This window comes from Gouania willdenowi, chromosome 4 (genome assembly GCF_900634775.1).
Source record: "Gouania willdenowi chromosome 4, fGouWil2.1, whole genome shotgun sequence".
In the NCBI taxonomy this organism is placed as follows: Eukaryota; Metazoa; Chordata; class Actinopteri; order Blenniiformes; family Gobiesocidae; genus Gouania; species Gouania willdenowi.
In genome coordinates, this window is record NC_041047.1 from 31,648,385 (window position 1) to 31,669,331 (window position 20,947).

Sequence of the window (20,947 nt, forward strand, 5' to 3'; positions counted from 1 at the left end):
TTTGATTTCTTTCTTCTTTTTTTTTTTGGGACCAATTTTCATTTAGTTTGGAGAGATTTTGTGGAATAATTCAAAGAAAAATTGCAGGATTTTTGAAAAAATGAAATTTTTTTCAACAACAATTTACAACTGATTTATGTGGCAATTTCCACAATGATTCATGTGTTCCTCTGTCATTTTCACTTTATCCTGCAGGCTAAATTGGATCCTCTGAGGGGCCAGATTTGGCCCTCGGGTCTTGAGTTTGACAAGTGTCTTAGAGCAGTGGTTCCCAATCAGGGGTACGTGTACCCCTGGGGGTACAGGAGCACATTGCATGGGATACTCGGAAAGATTTAATTAATTTAAAAATAATTGGGAAATGTTCCTAGTTCTTTTTTAGGCTATTTTTTGTACAAATTTACAACAAACTAACAATACTATTGTTCAATAAAATACTATATTTTCATGTAATTTATTGAAACAGGATTATTTTATTTTGTAGAGGCATATTTGAGCACACTTCTGACAATTAGATACATTTTACAAAGAAGAATGTATTTACTTACTATTGAAATAATCACATAACAGTTACATGGTATTTTGTTTTCACGTTAAATTCCACTCATTGTTTTGAATTTGTAGATTAAGCCTTAGAGAACAATTGTTGGAGACACGTTTAGGGGTTCAGCAGAGCTCACTGCTCCACAAATGAAAAATGACATGAAGTTATGGAGAGGCTACTTCTGATATGAAGAGGGGGTACACATGATTTGACAAAAATGCAAAGGGGGTCCACGGGACAAAAAAGATTGGGAACCACTGTCTTAGAGAATGCAGAAAACTAGAGATAGTTTCAGTTTGGTTGAAGTTTCAAAGATGTTCATGAAGATTTCTTTTTTTTTTTTTTGCAACATGTTTTTTTCACTGGCTTCAGTGCATAAAATTAAAAGTAATTGCTGACAACTTTCACATTTATTCAGCAATGTTTTTGCAAAAGAGACCATTAATGAGCTAATTTTTTTTCAATTATATATATTTTAGTAATATTCTTTTGTCACTCAGTTCAGAAAGTGAAACCCATGTATGACATAAACTTTTGACACATAGATAGAAATATTTCAAGCCTTTATTTCTTTGAATATTGATGATAATGGCTTACAGATAATGAAAACCCAAAATTTAGTGCGTCAGAAAGTTAGAATCTTACATAAGATCAATAAAAACAAAGGATATTTTAAACAGAAATATCTGGCTTCTGAAAGGTATATTCATTTATACATTCAGTACATGGTTGGGCCTCTTTTTGCATGAATTACTACATTAGCATGGAGGTAATCAACCTGTGGTTCTGCTCAGGTATAATGGAAGCCCAGGTTTCTTTGGTAGCGGCTTTCAGGTATTTCTGCATTGGTGGGTCTGATGTCTCACAACACCCTGCTACTATAGATTCTCTATGGCAGACATGGGCAACTGGCGGCCCGGGGGCCAAATGTGGCCCTCGGACTAATATTGTGTGGCCCCCAGAATAGACTGAGAAAACACAGATAATGATAAAAAAAATACATGAAAGAATTGCAAAAATGCACAGAGTGGTGGAAAAATACACAAAATCACTCAAAACTAATTACAGAAAACGATATCAGAAATGACAGAAAAATACAAAAACTGATGAAATATACAAATTGGTTCTAAATACATACAAAGTAAAAACTAAAAGCACAAGATGATAACGAAACACACAAAATGACAGCAACAACACACAAACTGTAAATAAAACACACAAAAAAAACTATAAAAACATACAAAACAACTAAATTGCACAAATATATAAAACAGGAAATATATAAAACCCTCGGCTCTTTCATGTGTTAATGCTCAGCTTGGTGATTATTAAACTTATTAATTAAATGAGGACATGAACGTTGATTTGGTGGCCCTCGGATCAGACACAATCACATTTTTGTGGCCCCGCTAAGATAATAATTGCCCATCTCTGCTCTATGGGGTTCAGCTCAGGCGAGTTTGCTGGTCAAACAAGCACACAGGCTGCAGTGCTGGTGACTCATTCTCTGCTGCACTGTTAAGAGTCGTATGCCCATTTTGTTATTGTAACGTTAGATTGTACTTTGTTTTCACATGACAATGATCGTTTTAAGTTTTTAACTTATGTCAATAAGTTCAAAGGTGAATAACTCTTTGAGGTGTGTTGAGGTAACATTTAAATACATGAACTTGACTTTGTTTGGTAAGTTTTAGAAAGAGACCGGATCTTGTAACCCCACAACCATATTGTTGCGCAGCACATATAGTGCTGGAAATGCAGACTAAATATTATACAGACTTTTGAAGGGTGAAAGCGTACTTTTAATAATAAATATAACGTAACATCTTCAAAAATGGCTGTTAACATTAATAAATCTCGATAAAGCTGAGGTAGGCCTATTGGCGGAAGGACACTATTCACATCACTCCGCCCTTCGCTTTGACTTCGCGGCCAGCCGGCCACAACTCAGCCTTTTCCTGCGGTGGAGTTTTGTCTTCGTGGAGCGTGTTGAAAGTAAGTACATTATATTTTACTTGGGTTTTAGACAGATGAAAGAGGCACAATACTACCTTAAGCTGTACGCACATATAAATATTGTTATACTTTGGTCATTTTGAGCAAGCCATGTGGTGCTCTAGCTCGCTTGGGGGTCGGCGAGCGGTTTTTGAAATTTTTTTTTTTTTGAATCTACATATAGGGACGGCATTTGTCATATAAATGGGTATACTTGTTCATTTGCCCACATGCTTCGTGTTTCACAATTTTGGGATAGTTTTCACTGACGGAAAAGTTAAAGTTCAGTTTCCGGGTCGGACAGAAACAAGTCGAGGTCGGGAAAAGAGTTAGCAGCTACACCCCTGCACTCTAATAAATAAAACATTGGGTCAACAAAAAAAAATATGTTAACAGTTTCCACTAGAATTTTTAAGTTGAGCCAACTGCTGGCAGAATTACATTGATTCAAAGCAATATTTTAAGTATGGTGAAATAGCTTTTTGCTCACAATAAAAGAAATTTTTAAGTAACAGGAACTTAAAAATTGTCAACATGAATGCAAGTATTTAAGTTGATCCAACATTATATTTTAAGTATGGTGAAGTAGCTTTTTGGTCACAATAAACACATTTCTAAGTAACAGGAACTTATTAATTAAGTTGATCCCTGTCCTAACTTCTAAGGGCATTTTCTTGTGTTTCCGAGGAGGCTAAGTTGCTCAAACCTCCAACCTTGGTTGTGTGGTTGTCTCTTAGAACCTTGACTGCCTTGTGGGCGGGCTCCTCCATGGTGGTGCCTGTCTACAAAGCAGTCAAAGTTCTAAGAGAGTTGGAGATTTTTGATTTTGTGGACTTCAGCACGATCCTACCTGGACTGCTACGAGACAAGCTCTATACCAGCTCAGCATGCCCGACTCCCTCTGTAGGTGGATCACTGACTTTCTGATGGACCGGAGACAGCACATGTGGCTGGGGAAGATTGTTTCAGACACTTGGACCACAAACAATAGTCCTCCTCAGGGCAGCATACTTTCTCCCTGGCTCTTATATATTGTTATGTATCTTTATCAGCTGGTGTTATCCTGGAGGCGTGACCAGCTGGCAATCTGACAGGTTGATATTCATTCACTCATTCGTTCAAACATCAAACAAAACAATGTGTTACATCTAGTGTTGTATCGTTCGTGAACGATTCGTTCAAAATGAACTAATCTTTTATATGACTCGGGAGTAACGAGTCTTCTCAGGGAGCGATTCGTTCATTTTCATGCAGTACCTTCTCTCGCCACATGGCAGCAGCTGCATGAGCTCAGTCAGCAGCAGACAGGAAACAGAAATGATTCGTTCACCACTCACTCAGCTGGATCCATTCTCAGGTCCCAGTTCTTTAGTCACGTGACAGACAGGCTGTCTGTGAGCAGCAAGCACTGCAGTTCGTTCGGTTCGTTCACGATTCGTTCATACGGATCATGACGGATTGCTCTTTCGTTCATTCGTCACGTGACAGCTGTGGCTCAGACAGCTACGGGGCTGGGGGGCTGTTGACTGAGAGCTGAACAAGGAAATGATTGATGTCTGATATCTACAGTTTATTTGTCATGTGACACCCGATATAGATTATTTATTCACGAAATCATAATTATAGTGGTCTTCAGTCCTTGTTGTGTTATTGTATAGCCTATATAATGAATGTGTTTGTAAATAAATACTTTCGAAAATTATATCAGCATATTTATTGTGTTATACTCTGCCACAAAATAATCAAACATAACAATGATAACAACAAACACAATAAAAATAACAATAATAGTAATAATAATAATGTCACTTTTTGGACACAATAAATGCACCATGTAAACATAGGCAACTCATCAACTATTATTTTTTGTTTTAATTGTATCATTAATTGTCAAAATTAGTTTTACATTCGCTGTCCTCTCCCCAGCTGTCATGTGATCGACTGCTCAGCCGAAAGGGTCTCTGTCTGCTCAGGCTGTGGAGCAGAGCAGTACTTGTTCTCGTTCATCCAACTCGTTCATTTGTCACGAGTCTGACTCGCGGGCTGACCGGGTCTTTCTCGTTCATCGTTCACAGCTCAGTACTTCGTTCTCGTTCGTCCAACTGGTTCCTTTGTCACATGACTCGCGGGCTGACCGGGTCTTTCTCGTTCATCGTTCATCGGTTCACAGCTCTGGCTCAGGCTGAGCTCTGCGCCAGCAGCATTACTTCTCTCTGATTGGTCTGTTTTCACTGTCACGTGACAGTTACCCAGACTGCCGTGCTGTTAAACAATGATAACAGAGAGGATACAGGACACAAGTTACATTATTGTGGTGTGTGTTAGCTTTCCTGGGTTTTCAAATGGCTTGAATAGCTTATGGCATTTTGTGTGTTATACTTTGTCACCTGAAGCAAACCATCTTGTCTACAGTATTTATAGTTGGAGAAAACACGTCGGCGGTATGAGTTCTGCATTGTGCAGGCTTCAGCGCCATCTGCTGTACAAATGAACGAAATGATTCGTTCGGGACTCGTTCAATTTAATGTTCGAGAGTTAAAGAATCGAATCAGAGGAAAGAACCGGTTTTCCCATCACTAGTTACATCTTGGACATCTGGTAGCCTATTTGGGAGCCCAGAACGAGACAAAATAAACAGAACAGCATAAATACACAGTGAGGCCAATGACGGAGTCCGCGGCTGTCTAGTAGCTACAGAGCCATGCTGTCTTTTTGAAACAAGGAGTTCAAATCAAATGATTATAACAATCTGAGAAAGATGAAGATGGTGTATGTGTTTCTGTTTGTTTGAGGGTGGCTGAGGGAAAACAGCTGACAGCAAGGAAATGACAAATACCTTCTGAAAGGTTGCTAGGAGTATTTAGAGGCATGAGGGCGATGTCAAAACCTGGCAACTGGACAGCAGCTAAGGGACTCTTTCCTGGTGCTCAAAAAGAACAGAAATTCAGACAGTATTATTCAAAATTAGAACTATTTATTCAAATTACAGTAAACAATGAAAGTAAAAAATATTATATATATATATATATATATATATATATATATATATATATATATATATATATATATATATATTTATATATATACACATACATACATACACATATATGATATAAGTAAAAAACAATTCATAAAAGTTCAGGAGGCTGACCACGTCTCAACTTGAACCCCTTGGTCCACGACAATAGGATGCAGGTGAAGAGCAATGCTGGAGTTGTTGTCCTTGGCACACAGCAAAATAACGGAATTTATAAGGAGATCCCCACTTTCTTCAGGAGGCTGACCACGTCTCAGCTTGAAAATCTGGAATTAAATGATTATAGAAAAGATGCTATTTCTGAATCAGAAAATCAATTTACAGACAGGATTTTTTTTCTGTAGTTCATCTATCACTTCCAAATTAGAAATTTGATCTGTTTAATGATTCACCATCTAGTTGAAACTATAGGACCACCAGAAAGCATCATTTTGACCCCATGCCGACGCAGCACAAATACGATAGAAATGCCCTTAGGTTCATATTTTGTCCATCAAAGTTTTGTATTTTTTAATCATTCAGAAGTAGACAAAGCCTAAATAGATAGATAATTAAATGAACAGTCCAATTAATTAGCATTTGAGATTACCTCAGGCTCGTTTTTTTTTAAGTCAAATACCAGCTTACAACATTCACAATTCAGCTAACATAAAAAAGTCAAATATTATTTTCTATGAAATTATATAATTTTAATCAATTATTTTGGGTTGACGATTAGGAAGAAAAAGCCTCATACCATGCCAGAGTAATGAAAAAGCATGCAAGTTAGATAATACTTTAATCAACATTAATTCGCAGTGGGTTTTGATACTAAACAAGGTTACTGTGAACTACAAAATAGTGGGGAACGAAAGCTGTTTGGTGACAGACAGCTGATCCATGTAAACAGCCAGCAACATGCTAAAAAAAAATCGATAGTTGAAAGACCAGTAATGCTTATAGCATATTATAGGCCAGGGCTATTCAATTTCAACTGCAGGTGGGCCAAATATGAAAATTACAGAAGGCTCGTGGGCCAAAGTCAATCATTTTATTTAAAAAGCAATTTTAAGAAACATTTCTAACCATAAGTTCAAAGAACAAATCCTTCCGATTGACCCACTTTGCTGTCACATTAATGGCAACATTGAACAAACACCCGACAGATTTTAAGGTGTGTAACGTAAATAAATAACTGTAGGTCTCTTCGCCCTGAAATTGGAAATTTTCACCGTCTATTTTGTGTCTTTTTGGTTTTGAAAGAGACATTATTAAACTAATCATCAGCTTTTCTTATCCAAGGTTTTCCGCTGTGTTCTTCAGTCAAAGCAGTTTTACTTTTTTATTTAAGCACACAGGTCAAACCATTTGTTCAGCCAATCAGCGTTTATGTGCACGCTACCCTCTCCCTTCTGCGTTGCCATAGTTACCCATAGATGTTTATACATCAGCAGATACTACTACTGGCTTACTATGAAGTCCAGTCTTAAACCAATTCTGATATAGGTTTGATACTTGCGCATTGTAATCATACAAGTCAAACTGAGTTTCTGGCAGCTTTTAGCGGGCCACAAAAAAATTAAAAGGGGGCCGCTAGTTGAATAGGCCTGTTATAGGCTATTTATGAATGAAACATGACACAAATAGTTATGGAAGGGTTAAAAAAAAAAAATTGTCATTGATGCAGATTATCATAATTTATAATTTCATCTATCTGGGTCTGATAGTCAGAACAAAAGGCTAAATCAAATAAGCTAAGTTTTATTTATCATTTATTCGCGCCGGAACAAGGTTGCTTAGCTACGCTGGTTATGCGGGTCTGTCTGGTTTCAGTTACATCGTTTTCTAATGGTAAAAATGAGCTCTTGGTGGTTTGGTATGAAATCTAATAATTGCTTGAACAATAAGCAACCACAAACAACCTTCTTCATATGTTTATGTCAGTATCTGTAATATTGTATACTTATCAGTATACACAGACAACAGTAACCTGCCATTTTAGGCTAGTAGCCTAGCCTACCAGCCGGCTAGCTTCAATGTAACTCATACATATGCCTGCGTTAGCATAACGGCTAGTGCAACGATTAGCATAACGATTTGCGTTAGTCTTGTGGCTAACAACATTAGCAATCTTTTTAACATTTTAAGCCCATTACAATGGTCTGTACCACTGTAACGTTAGGGTGAAACGCTCTGCGATCATTGAATTGGCCGTTACAACCGTTACAACCGGACTGCGGTCCGCATAAACGCAGGGGCAAGCTAACCGGAGCGTCTGTCTCGCCCGTCATTCGGAGAGATAGAATATTGCTTCTTTGTCTTACAGTAGGCTTTCACCAACAGAATTCTGAACAAATACAAATATGTGTGATTAAGAATAAAATTACTTACCATTCACAACAGCTTCCGTGAGCCTTACACCCTGCTCGCGCTGGTCCGCTTGAGAGGCTAACTGCCGGCTGTGTATACGTCATCAAGTTGTATTTCACGTCAAATGAACTTAAAATTTTATATTTTTTTGATTAACTGATCATTTTAAACTCAGACAAGTCATGATTGTACATTGTATCAATAGGCATAATTTGTGTGTCATCCGAACTCAATAAGATAACAATTACAAGTAAAAAGTCTAACATTATTTCTGAACTTGATTTTTTATCTCACAACAATATAAATATTTAAGTTATGACTAAAGGTCCCCTGAATTAGTTTTTGGAGTGTGCCCTTGCAAAGGCAAACTTCTAAGGTTTTTTTTTTCTGTCGAGCATGTATTTTGGCCGCATTGCTTAAATGCTGTTCCAAGCAACTTGTGGACTCCGCGGTGACTGGGCAGTCGAGCCCCTGCACCACACGAAGGTAACCATTTTCACCTCATTTCCCACCTGAACTGAGCACATTCTCTCCAATTTGGCGTCACGCAAATCTAACAACAAAGCAACATAACAGCGACAAAAAACCCTATGTAGAAGTAACAATTGACGCAACACGTTTTTGTCGCCTTTTGACACTTTTCTATTTTTCTAATTGTTGCTTTTCCTGCACGTTTTTGCTTTTCCGGCACATTGGTTGCTGCTTTGTTTGGGTTTTCTTTGTCGCTCTTCTGTCACTTTTTTGTTGTGTTTTCATCCTTGTTTTCGTCGCTATTTTGACGTTTTTTTCCAGAAGCTTTTCTTGTTTGTTGGTAAAGCCAAATTGAAGAAAGTATGCTCGGTTCAGATGGGGGTTGAGAGGTTGAAGTCTATTTTGTCTGCGTTTTGGCCAAGTTTCACATTCAATGTATGCCAATCGTTTGTGCTTGTAACAAATTTAGATCTTTTTCTATGTGTTTATGATGCACTTCAACACGCATTTGTATATAAGGATTACGACATTTAACATTATTCCTACTAATCGTAAAAACATCTAACATTTTGTAGCAGACAGCAGGGGGCCCCTTCTCCAATAGTGCCACTTCCTGCCTCATGGTGGAAGTGGCCTACTTAAGTCTCCCCTGCACCTGGCGATCAGTCTTGATTGCTGCTGGCTGGTGACAGGTGTGCTTTTAACTTCTCCCTCATTTGAGCATTTTAATCTGTTCTTAACTTGCCTTTCTGGTTTTAGAGCTTCTGTAGAACTCCGGTGGCAGCTAATTTCCCCCGTTTCTTATTGCAACTTTAAGGTGGGACAAGCGTTTTAATACTTTGTTTGTATTTGTTGTATTTGGGTTTTAACGTTTGTTTCCATTTTAATTGCAGGTTTTAGCCTGCTACTGTTTTGTTTAGGGTTCATTTTTAGGATTTCTTTTTGGTTGAATTAGAGTTTATTTTTGTATCATTTGGTATTTTTTTAGAAATCCTTAACTCTGCACCAGTTATGTTTAGCAGTCCCTGGGTCTTTTAGTCTTTTTCCCTTGGGTGTGCTTGGGAGGGGGAATTGGCCCGTTTTCTGTTTTGCACTTGGGATTTTTGTTATTTAGTGTGTTTGTGAGTAGCATTGTCTGTTTTGTTTGGGGTGGGGCTTCCTCCTCTCCAGTCGTCTTGTTTGGTTCTTTTCTAATATTTATCTGCCTTTTTTCAGATTTCGTTTGGTTCTGGCCCAGGGGCTGCAAGGTTTTACCTTTTAATTGTACTTTTAATATGGCCATTTTAACCTACACTGTTAATCCTTAAAAATAAATACTTTAATATTTTATGCTTACTCCTGGTCTTTTAAATAAACCTTGAATTGCATATATTAAAAGCAAAACAAACGTATCTCTGTGTCCTTTGGTTTTCTTAGTGCTTTAGTTATTTTTTGGTTATTGATTATTTTAAGTTAAGTACCTCAGGTCACAATTTGTACAATAGAACAATTTTCTAATATTTTACAGAAATCCACTTTGCATTTTTTTTTAAAAGCAACTCATAACATTATAACAAGCAAAATTGTCAAGTGCAGCAGTAACTCTACATCTATCACCTGTTTTTTTCTTTGTGAGCGTTAAGCCTGGCAAAAAAGTCAGATTTTTTTATGGAGCTTATTGGTAATAGTGGTCCAGTAAGAACAGGCCTGAGGGCTCCTCTTGTGGTCCATGCGGGCTACCTGGTGCCCGCGGACACCGTGTTGGTGACCACTGTGTTAGATAGATAGATAGATAGATAGACAGACAGAGGTGTAAAGAGTACTGATGTATCCTACTCAAGTAGAAGTATTGTTATTTGGTTGCAATTTTACTCAAGTAAAAGTAAGTCATACATAAAATACTCAAGTACAAGTAAAAAGTAGTTCAATTAAATAGTACTTAAAGTAAAAGTTACTAGTTACTTTCACCCCCCCCCATGTTCCCTTGCATACAGTAAACATAATTGTTCTAGATTTTTTTAAAGCATTCCAAATTGACAGTAGGAGAAAATGTTCTAAGTCACTGTTAATACTGGCAAAGTGTCCAGGATGTACCATATTTGTGCTCCTGACAGCACGAGCCTTCCACCACACTCATCTGATAAGATGCATGGGATGGAGGCCATAGTTAAAAGTTTAGCTGTTGAATTGGTTTTGCTTGTTTGACCCAGTAAATGAAAGAGAGAATCACTGCAAAATGGACTTTGGCTTTAAAAAAAAAAAAAAAATATAAAATAAAAATCAGTGTGATATCTAACATTTGTGAACAAATAACCTGCCTTCCTTTTATTCTGTAATGTTATACTTTATATAAAATATCAATGATTATCTTATTACAACTTTCTGGCAACACAATCATCTTAAGCCGGGGAAGTTTCGGGCACTCATTACCTTTGCCATTAGCTTTCCTCTATATTTGGTGCTCGAAGGAGCTACATATTGTAGTTACGGGTAATGAACCCTATTAAAGCACAATTAAATAATATTTTCGTCCTAGGCCAGTTGAAATTAAGACTATGTCTAATTGTGGAGGCTACTGTATGAGCTGATCCAGAGAAAGTGGTTGAATAGTCTCTTGTCAGTGGGCTAATCGATGCATTAAATATGTCTTAATAGTTTACAATATCAACTAATAATTCCTGAAATTTGCTACATAAAGCCCAAGGACTCAACAGCATTATTATTCATACATACATGACCCCTGGTGTTGAAACTGTGACATGACACCAGATCAAAGTCAAAGTCAGCTTTATTGTCAATTCCTTTCATGCACAAACATACAAGGGAATCGAGAAGACGTTTCTCACTTCCCACGGTGAACAGATAAAGTGCTCAGGCACAACAGAAAAGACATTCCTATACTAAAGGTAGACATACAATTTTTACAACAGATAAAACATTTACTAATACCAAATACTAAAACTAATACTAATATATAAATACAGTGTGTAGGTGGGAGTAGCAGCATGAGTTCCTATATAGTTTATGATAGTGCAAAGGCAAAACGGTCTTGGCAGCATAAAAAAATTCTGTATATACAGTAGTAGTGCAAGAGTGATAGTACAAAGAGCAGTCAGTAAAACAGTAATAAATAACAGCATTTTCAGTCTTTTTGGTGGGTGGGGGGGGGGGAGGGATTCAGCTGGTGGATATGACTGAGGTGACAGAGGGGAGAGAGTTCAGCTTCCTGACAGCTTGGTGGATGAAGCTGTTGGTGAGTCTGGTGGAGCGGGCACGGAGGCTCCTATACCTTCTCCCAGAAGGCAGGACGCTGAACAGACTATGAGCGGGATGGCTAGCGTCTCTCACAATCGAGGTAGCTTTTCTGGTGAGGCGGGTGATGTATGTGTCTTGAAGATGACAGCTTCCTTACAAGAATAAGAAAATTAATATTTCATTGTGAAATTTCAAAGCAATAAATAGATAAATAAATTAATTTAATTTAATTCAGTTAATTAAAATCCCAATACATACAAAATGTGACATGGTCTGAAAGTGATAAGCATTTACGGTTTAAAAAAAAAAAAAAAAAAAAAAGAAATCTGAAGTTGAATTTAAAATTGTTATTTGTGATGTCTTTATGACAATAATGGAATTGTTAATGCTAACTTGCCATAATTCAGGGCAACAACAGTTGCCCCTGTTGATGTTGACGTTGTCCTTCTTGTTGCTGCTGATGCTGTAGTTGCTGCTGATGTTGCCCTTGTTGTTCTGGCTGCTGATGTGGTTGCTGTCCTTGATGCTAGTAAAATATAGAGAACAAGTGGTGAGTCTTCTGATTCAGCAACAAAGGCAAAGTCTGCAGCAACAGCAACAGCATCAGCAGCAACAACTACAAGGGCAATGTCAGCAGCAACATCAAAAGTGATAGCAGCAGCAACGACAAGGACAACGTCAGCAGCAACAACAACAACAGTTGCCACTGTTGATGTTGCCATGACGATGCCCTTGTTGTTGCTGCTGACATTGCCCTTCTTGTTGCTGCCGATACTGTTGTTGACATTGATCTTGTTGTTGCAGCTGATGCTGTAGTTGCTGCTGAATTTGCTGTTGACACTGCCCTTTTTGTTGTCGCCGTTGTTGCTGCTGACGTTGCCGCCGTTGTTGTTGTTGTTGCTGCCGATGTCGTTGTTGTCCTTGGTGCTAGGAAAAAAAATAGAGAACAGCTGATGAGTCTTCTGATTCTACTGCAGGCTTGTTTCTAGGTGAGTCTCTATGATAGAATCCAACATGAACTAAAGTAATTCCCATTGTTAAAGGTCATCTTAGATGCTGATATGTGCATTTCAAACAATTTATGGAGAGCACAGACACAAAATGAAGTTATACTGATGCAAACCTCAATACTCTTAGACTGGGACATTAAACACATCTGAGATTAAACTTGTTCTCCGAGAGTGTGTCTGTGTCTGCACATCACATTAAGGTATACCTCATTTTTGTTTTAGAGCATTGATTGATTATCATTAGTATTGATTAAGGTATCGACAATATCCAAGCAATAAGTGAGGGATATTATTCCCGGCAGGTTATTCTCTTATATTGTGACAAAACTTTAATTTAATTCAGGGAACCCTTGTGAAATAATTTAATGAAAATTGCACAGTTTGAGAAAAACTGTGAGTTCTCAATTTGCAATTAAAAATGACTTCCGTCATGTGATCTAAGCATGAAAAGACTAGAGTTTCTTTGAAATATTTGGAGAAGATGAGATATCAATTTCTTTTTTTCCAAGGGGATGAATTGGATGCTCTAAAGTTTAGTTTGACACGTGTTTTAGACTAAAACACATCTGAGATTAAACCTGTGTTCAGAGTCTGTCTGTCTGCACATCAGTTTAGATACACATGATTCTTGTTTTATAAGATTAAGATTAAAGATTAAATTTAAAGATTAAAGATTAAGATTAAGATTAAATCGGGGCTTTCGCCTTTAATTGGTCATGTAATGTTGTTACATACATGGAATTTGTCCTCTGCATTTAACCCATCCCTGAGGAGCAGTGGTAACTGGTGACTTGATTTCACATTTGTGGGAAAACTATTTTGAAATAAAATCAACATAAAATGAGGTGATGTTTTGAGTAATGATACTTACCGTTAGTAATGTTTGTTATACAATCCCATCAGTAGGAGGGTGGAGGCAGACGTGGAGCTTTGGTTCGTGATTTCTTACTCTTTGTCCCCTAAAAACAGACACGTGACAATTCTAGTCAGCTGATAAAACACTTCCACAGTCATGATGTCATCACCTCTAAGGTTGATGGGTAAACATTTCTGCGCAGTAGACTTACGTAATTCACTTTGTTGCTCCAGCCTGGGTTATTGAGAGCGTGTATATGAGCTTCCACTTGGGCTTCAGCTTGGAAGATCTGCCTTTTGTCTTCTGCCAAAGACTTCCACTGTGGATGAACAATAACAGTGTCACACACACACACCAAAGACAAAAATGTGAAGATCACAGATCATTCATCGAGGAACAAACAAACTTACGCGTTCAGAAAGAAGTCGATTGACTGCAGCACTGTTCTTAATGCCGAGCTCTTCCTGGACTGTCTTCCTCTCGCTTTTTAAGAACAGCATAAATGCGTTGGGAGGTTTCTTTACATACGTCCCCTTATCCTTCTCGTGTTTTCTTTTCCTGAAGGAACAAAATGCAAACAGTGAGCAGGACAGGGAAACAGTAGCTGAGAGTAGTAGAGAGAGAGAGCAGGGAGACACTCTGATCTACAGTTACTCAGGAAAAAAGACAAAACAACTCAAGGACACTTACTTTGGAACTGGGACGGGTTCCAGGGCCTCTGGTGGCATGATAGCCAATAACTCATCCAACTCATCTCTACAAAGATAAAAACATAAACAGGCGGGATGAGAAATCATGTCACAAACATGTGGACCAACGTCTGTGATGGATCAGGTGTGTTTGTTTGCTTTGCTTACCGTTCTTCAAAAGAAGGAAAACACTCAGGTGGGAAGAATGGACTGCTGTAAAACTGGAGACACAAAAACATGAATATTAGACACCAGTTGCATTTTTCAATTACAATTACATCCTCAATAATAAATGTTCAAGTACAGCTATATTATGATTACGATGACCTGCATTTTTCCAATTACAATTCAAATTAGAAATATAATTTTCCCTCTGAAAGTCAATTACAATTACGTTGTCAATTTCTCATAAACCTCATAAAACGTGACCTTCCTCTTATGTTAGCTTTCTGTTAGTACCATGATAACGGGTCAGTTGTCTCCCACATCTTAAATCAGCTATAAAATACACTAAAAATTATTATCTATCATCCAATTTGTTTTTCATCTCTTGGTTACTTTGTTAGAATTCCTAATTAATGAAAAAAAATGATATTCATGTTCTTCGTGTGGGCGTCTGAGCCTCTTTTCTGTCAGTATACCCCTTAATTATTATTTTTTCCTTCAAATATTAAAATTGTCTGAACAGTAAAAAAAAAAGGCCATATTTTTCCATTTTTATGCTTTACTATATACAGCCATATCTCTGAAAGTGGGTGTTCTTCCACATTTTATTTATTTATTTTTATTTTTTACACCTTACTGGATTCTAACTCCAGTTTAAGTGAGTTCATCAAACTTGAACTAGGTGTTAGGTTCTTATGATAGCCTTAAATCAGGAAAAAATTCCCAGATTTTTACATTTTTGTGGTTTGCTACTGACCGTTTTTTGAGAATTTCCATTCCAATTACTATTACAAAGTCAATTATCTGAACTCAGTTACAACTTTATTATGATTACAACAGTTTTTTCCCACCCAAATACAAATACAATTACAATTTTAATTATTTCATAATTGTAAATAATTATCAATTATGTGACTACAATTATATTTTACCCCAGCCATGGCATCAACCATACACCAAAAAACTACTGCTAGGGTCTGTCAAAGAAAGCAAACTGAGTGATATTCCAATGCCACATAAGAACTGGATAAAAAGACCTAAATAAATCTATTAAAAACTGTGCTTCTAACAACAACAGAGTCATATAGAAGCACGAGGAAGGGCCTGTCTGTTCTTAATGGATGAACAAATGTATGCTGTGATGTTGCCCACATTGGCACCATGTGTTTCAGTGATTCTTACTTTGAGGTCTGTCAATGGTGGAGGAGGACATCTACAAACATGAGTAGATGATGTCACAGGGTAAGTCGCCCAGTGCACCAGTCCTGCAACCTCTGGATAGACCTGCACAATATCGGTGATCTCAGGTAGGAGATGCTTCAACTCCTCCTCCTCCTTCACCAAAGGTTCCATCACCATGGATAATGGTGTCCTGTGATACAAAGAAATAAACAAGAATAAATAAGATACACACACACACACACACAATACACAAAATAACTCCCAAAACACAAATCAACAATAAAATGCCCAAAAAAAAAAATCAAAAATGACTTAACAAAGACACAACTACTTAAATGAACAAAATGACTCTGGAAACAACAAAAACATTATAGAATAGCTACAAAGACACACAAACTGTCAACAAAGTCACACAAAATGACAGGAAAATACAAAAAACAACAATAAAGATACAGAAAGTGACCCCAAAAACGCACAAATCAACAACAATACATGACAACAATGCAGAAAAAGACAGAACATTACACAATATTACAATAAGAACCCCCCAAAAAATAACAAAAACACACATAATGACTCCAAAACCACACAAAATTACCCATATCTTGCGAAATTTTTTGAATTCCAATTTTATGCAAATGAAATAATAGTTAGACGTCGCACAAAACACTTGAAAATTGCTCTTCTATAACATACATAGCCAAAAAATTTAAATAAAAATACAATGGTTACAAAAAAGTGTTAGAACATCATTAAAAATAAGTCAGTTTTGTGTAAATAGTGGTGTCCCACACCGCTATCAGCTGTATATCATGGGAATTAGTAGTTATATCTGTAATTATGTTGCTATTATTATCATACGTTGTGATAAATGACCTCCACATGTACTATGCTGCCGCCTGGCGGAATATAGTAGGAACTACTTTCCGGTCAAATAAAGCCTAATAAAACTTCTACTTACCTCATTTTGAGAGCAGGGGTTGTTAATGTGTGAATTCCTTGTTGATAATGTCGAGAAAGGGTCGCTGACGATTCCTGACAGAGTTTTCCTTGCAGACTGCACAGCGCACTGCAGATACAACTGCTGGAAAACAGTTTGTTTTCTTTCTAACCGCTTATATAGGGTGAGAGATGAAAACGTGAATTTAAATAATGCTCTTTTTTTTTTAAAGTAACGTATTTGTTTTTGTCTAGTGTGGATGACGTAGTGATTCCCAACCTTTATTGGGTTGTATCCCCATTCTGATATCACACATTTCTGGTGACCCCAGAGCAGGGCCAGCTTTAGGCCATGCGTGAATAAAAATAGGTCAAGTTTTTTTTCTTTTCTTAAGTCAATACACAGTGTGTACACATTATTATTTATTTTAAATATCAAGACAAAACAATGCAATTATGCAAAACAACACATCATCAGGAAAAAAAATAATATATATATATATAACCTATTTTAAGATGTAGAATAATGCACTATAATACAATATAATACTTACAGATATAGTGCAAATGTCTCGAGGGAACAATAAAAAAAAATGGTGCAAAATCCATAATCTGCAAAACACTGCAATCAAAAGTTAAAATAAAATCTAAAAGTTTCAGTAGAAGGAACTTTCTACGTTCCTGTTTGGTTTTACTATTCAGCAACACATATCTTAAAATAAAAAAACACAATGTGCAAACGACATGATATAGAATGATATAGAATAGAACAAGAATTAAAGTAAAATAAAAAATAAATATGGGCAGAAGATTAGCAGGTACAGTTATAGATTTTTAATATTAATATTCAATTAAGAGAAAACATGTTCAGTTATTATTGTAAAAGGTGTGTTTCACCGTTTAAAATTATATTAAAAATATATATAAATTTGGAGGGGTGCGCCTCTCCAGCAGATAGCGCCATAGGGGGCCACCTGTGTTGCCTGTCGGGAAGGCCGGCCCTGCCCCAGAGATATTTTCCCCCCAGAATTAATTTTTGATAATGGTTGTTACACTGCGTTACAAATACAGAGTGGGCCAGAATTAGTGCTCAAAGTGACATTACTGCATTTTATTTAAACTAGATTTATATGTTTTTAATCTTTTTTATTTTATTTTACCAGTCTCTAGACATTTCAGGCGACCCCATTTGATTTCCAGCTACCCCATGGTTGAAAAACTCTGGAATAAGGCAATCAGTGTTTGAAACTGTATTTATGAATGTGTGTAACACATAAAAACTCATTTTCTTTGTTCACATGTATTGAGCTTGATGTTCAGACTAAACATTAAGGTCCTAGCAGCAGCTTTGAGATTCTTATCTCCTTGGACTGAAGCTTCTCTTTACACAATCTGGTTGGATTATGTCAAAAAAATATCCCACTGCAAAATTTTTCCATTTATTCATAACATCAGCATTAAAACTACCTACAAAAAAGTTTACAAGTAGAGGCTTTGATTTGGCTCGATATTATGTGGATTATGTCTGCAAAAAGTGCCCACATGTACACAAAATCATAACCAAACACTCGCCTATGGAGCATTTGTGGGAAAAAGTGAATTTCAGGTTTTGTACAGTCACCATGCAATAACCAAACACAGAATACAGCAAGTCCTACAATATACACAATGATTAAATTGGGCCAAAAACACGGAAAGAATCAATACCTGATGTGAACCATTTACACCGTTTGCACATCCACAAGCATGATCCTGTAAAAAAATGAAATAAAACATCTTCTAATTTGCCTTCATGTTTTTTTGTTTTTTGATAATAATTTAAAAAAACATTCATTTTGATCTTGGTATGATTATTTCTTGAGAAAGAATTGTGATTTTACAATAATTTTTTTCTATAATTAATTTCACATTACCATGATTTTTAAAATGTACTCCTGAATCTGAAATAAAAGATGATGATGATGATGATGAATAACTAAAATCACATTAATAATCTAATTTTCAATCAAACATAAATCACACCTGCTGTCTAAAAGATAAATACATACTACATATTATGCACTTCTCTCAGAGAAAACCTGCATAAAGGATAAAGGAAGTAAATAAATATAAATATTATGGATGCACCGAAATGTAAATTATTAGATCCTTTAAAGAAGTTTACACTGTAATGACAATTTGTGGCTACTTTCTTTTGGAGGTCAGATGATGAACAATTAAGCCTAGAATGTAAAACATGTATAAAACATCCCTTTAATTCACCCCAAAGAAGATTTATTTGGGTTGAGGTCAAGATTCTATAAAGAGGAAAGAGCCGACTCCAAACACAAAGTTGGGGATGTTAAATTGTCCAAATTGTTTAATGCTCAAGCGTAAAAGAACTCAGCGGCAGAGCAATACAAAAAAGCTGTTATATGTGTAAGTGGTCTGTATGTCTACGTAATAGAATTTGTGTTTCCTACCATGGAAGTGTTTGGAACACCTGCAGATTAATCGATTGAATGCATGCATTCAATTGATTAATCTTTTTCAACTTTATTCAATCACAATTCATGATGAAAGTGAGATTCAAATAAAAATGATAATACAGTCATTTGCATTTCTTGGGTTTTTATTTACATCTAATAACAAATGGGAGTTTATTCTGAATTTTAAAACAACCTTAATGAACACTTTTTACAATATAAATGATTACAAAGGTTGCGCATGCTGACGTCACTTGTGTAGAAGCTAAATGCTTGTATGACTTAATGAAATGACTGAATATTTACTTCAGTTTTAGGCCTGTACATTATTATTTATTGTATACATGAATGTGTCAAATTACATGGAAAACCAAATATGAATGAATAAATGAATAAACGTGATAAAATAAAAAAGTTAAAATTTTAATACAAATAAACAAATATAAGTGGGAAAAATACAAATGTTAATGTGCCAATCCACTCCATCAGCAATCAAACAGACCTTTCTGGACAGTGCGGACTTCCTCCACATGCTCTTCAAATTCCACGCCCACCTGACGGACAACACTGCTGTTGTTCTGGCCCATCTCAGCAGCCAGGAAAGGGCATTTGGAAGCAAGTGCCTGCCCTGATGGTGGCATTGGATGACCAGAAGGCAGCTTAGAGATTGCCTCCTCCATAGGTGCTACAGGTGTGCAAAGTAAAATGTTATGATGAGAACTTAAGGGATATTTTTTTCTGCCCATGACATAGAACAAAATGCTATTTCTTCACACTCACCTTTATTGACAGACGCATTCTCTGGAACCTTGTAAGAAGAGGAGGAGCAGAGGGCCCGTGCCATCGTAGGGGCCATGGGTTTTGCAGCCAGTTCCATCATGATTGGGCATCGCTGGGCATACCCGACCAGAACTTTTCTGGACTGCTGGAAGAAGGCCTGGGGTGCACGAGCCAAATATGGACAGCGACGCATAATCACATCCATCATTTACAAGTTGATTGTCCAGATACCTGCCTCGAAAAAAACAAAAACAGAGATGAGACATGTCACCAAACTGTGTCATGTGAACAGGTCTGATTAACCCAAAAATGTATTGCTAGAAATTACTTAATAATTTAATTACTTAGTAATTTGATATATAAAGACTAAAATAACTATCATTTATGATTTTAACCTGAAATTTGTGATTTAAAAAATAGCAATCAGAGTGAAAAAAGTGAGAAAGTCACCAGGCTGCAAATGTACAAGCATGTAAATGCTGAGTTAACATCAGGACAAAGTTTGAATTTGAAATGTAAAATGTAAACATTTAAACAAATGTAAATGTAGACTAGTTAAAGGCGCATTTATACTTTTTGTTTTTTTTACTTTACGCACACACATTAGATACTCTGACTTTATATTTTATGATGAGTGCCATGAGAGGACATTGCATTTGGCGTTGTAAAAATAAAATTGAACCGGATAAAATAAAAGGAAAATTAGTGTTTCCGCACAGTGGATGGAAACCATAGCACTTGAATAAAAACCCTGTACACACTCAGGAAGAAATACAAACACAACCTGGACTCAAACTCACAACCTTCTCACTGTGAGGCAGCAATACATCACATTAGTCAATCTCAGAAATCCCATTTATGACACAAATCTAGTAATGACCATGTAATTAAAATTAGTCATTTTTATTTCATAACATTAGTGTTTACTCTGACTTCATGTCAGTGGCTCTGATACTTTGTCGTCAGGGCCGCGTCCCACACTTTGGGAACCTCTGCCGGTCAAGTTCAAAAGTCTACAGGTACAAAACAAAACAATAAAATACTAAATCTATTTTATATATATCCAATCATGTCTTTGTGAGAAAACGTGTAGCTGCAGTATAACTACCTTGTATCTTGTTGCTGTGCTATCTTTCCATGATGTGCTACTGTTTTTGTAGCAGCTTTGTTTGTCACCCAGTTTGAAGCCTTTCACACAGTTCCAGTTAATGAGTTTTCAGTTACATGTAAA

At 36.6% G+C, this 20,947-nt stretch overlaps 2 protein-coding genes and 1 long non-coding RNA gene across 6 annotated transcripts; all 3 read right to left on the bottom strand.

Moving 5' to 3' along the window:
* Positions 1-4,408: 4,408 nt before the first annotated feature.
* Positions 4,409-5,115, bottom strand: LOC114462307 (uncharacterized). Its single transcript, XR_003673931.1, has 2 exons — positions 4,927-5,115; positions 4,409-4,801 (listed from the first exon to the last, which is right to left on the bottom strand). It is a non-coding gene; the product is annotated as an uncharacterized LOC114462307 (long non-coding RNA).
* A 6,136-nt stretch (positions 5,116-11,251) lies between these two features.
* LOC114462205 (putative uncharacterized protein DDB_G0284213) lies at positions 11,252-12,851 on the bottom strand. Its single transcript, XM_028444903.1, has 3 exons — positions 12,847-12,851; positions 12,028-12,557; positions 11,252-11,778 (listed from the first exon to the last, which is right to left on the bottom strand). Exons 1-3 carry the CDS (start codon positions 12,849-12,851, stop codon positions 11,720-11,722), a joined length of 594 nt encoding a protein of 197 aa, XP_028300704.1. The 3' UTR covers positions 11,252-11,719.
* Positions 12,852-13,511: 660 nt separating this feature from the next.
* On the bottom strand, positions 13,512-19,945 carry LOC114461691 (transcription factor 7-like). Of its 4 annotated transcripts, XM_028443973.1 has the most exons (9): positions 19,717-19,945; positions 19,491-19,621; positions 16,494-16,613; positions 15,533-15,722; positions 14,354-14,406; positions 14,187-14,252; positions 13,907-14,054; positions 13,708-13,815; positions 13,512-13,599 (listed from the first exon to the last, which is right to left on the bottom strand). In XM_028443973.1, the coding sequence occupies exons 1-9, from the start codon at positions 19,732-19,734 to the stop codon at positions 13,540-13,542; spliced, it is 894 nt and encodes a 297-aa protein (XP_028299774.1). In that variant the 5' UTR covers positions 19,735-19,945; the 3' UTR covers positions 13,512-13,539. The 4 variants fall into 4 exon arrangements, with proteins under 4 accessions (XP_028299774.1, XP_028299776.1, XP_028299777.1 ...); XM_028443975.1 differs by lacking the exons at positions 19,491-19,621; positions 19,717-19,945 and adding an exon at positions 18,179-18,223; XM_028443976.1 differs by lacking the exons at positions 19,491-19,621; positions 19,717-19,945 and adding an exon at positions 17,026-17,058.
* Between the last annotated feature and the right edge of the window lie 1,002 nt (positions 19,946-20,947).

Coding starts and splice junctions, on each gene's coding strand:
- LOC114462205 (XM_028444903.1), bottom strand. Junction 11,779..12,027: donor TGTTGTTGCCCTGAATTATG/GCAAGTTAGCAT, acceptor CTTGTAAGGAAG/CTGTCATCTTCAAGACACAT.
- LOC114461691 (XM_028443973.1), bottom strand. Junction 14,253..14,353: donor TTTCCTTCTTTTGAAGAACG/GTAAGCAAAGCA, acceptor TTATCTTTGTAG/AGATGAGTTGGATGAGTTAT. Junction 14,055..14,186: donor GAACCCGTCCCAGTTCCAAA/GTAAGTGTCCTT, acceptor TTGTTCCTTCAG/GAAAAGAAAACACGAGAAGG.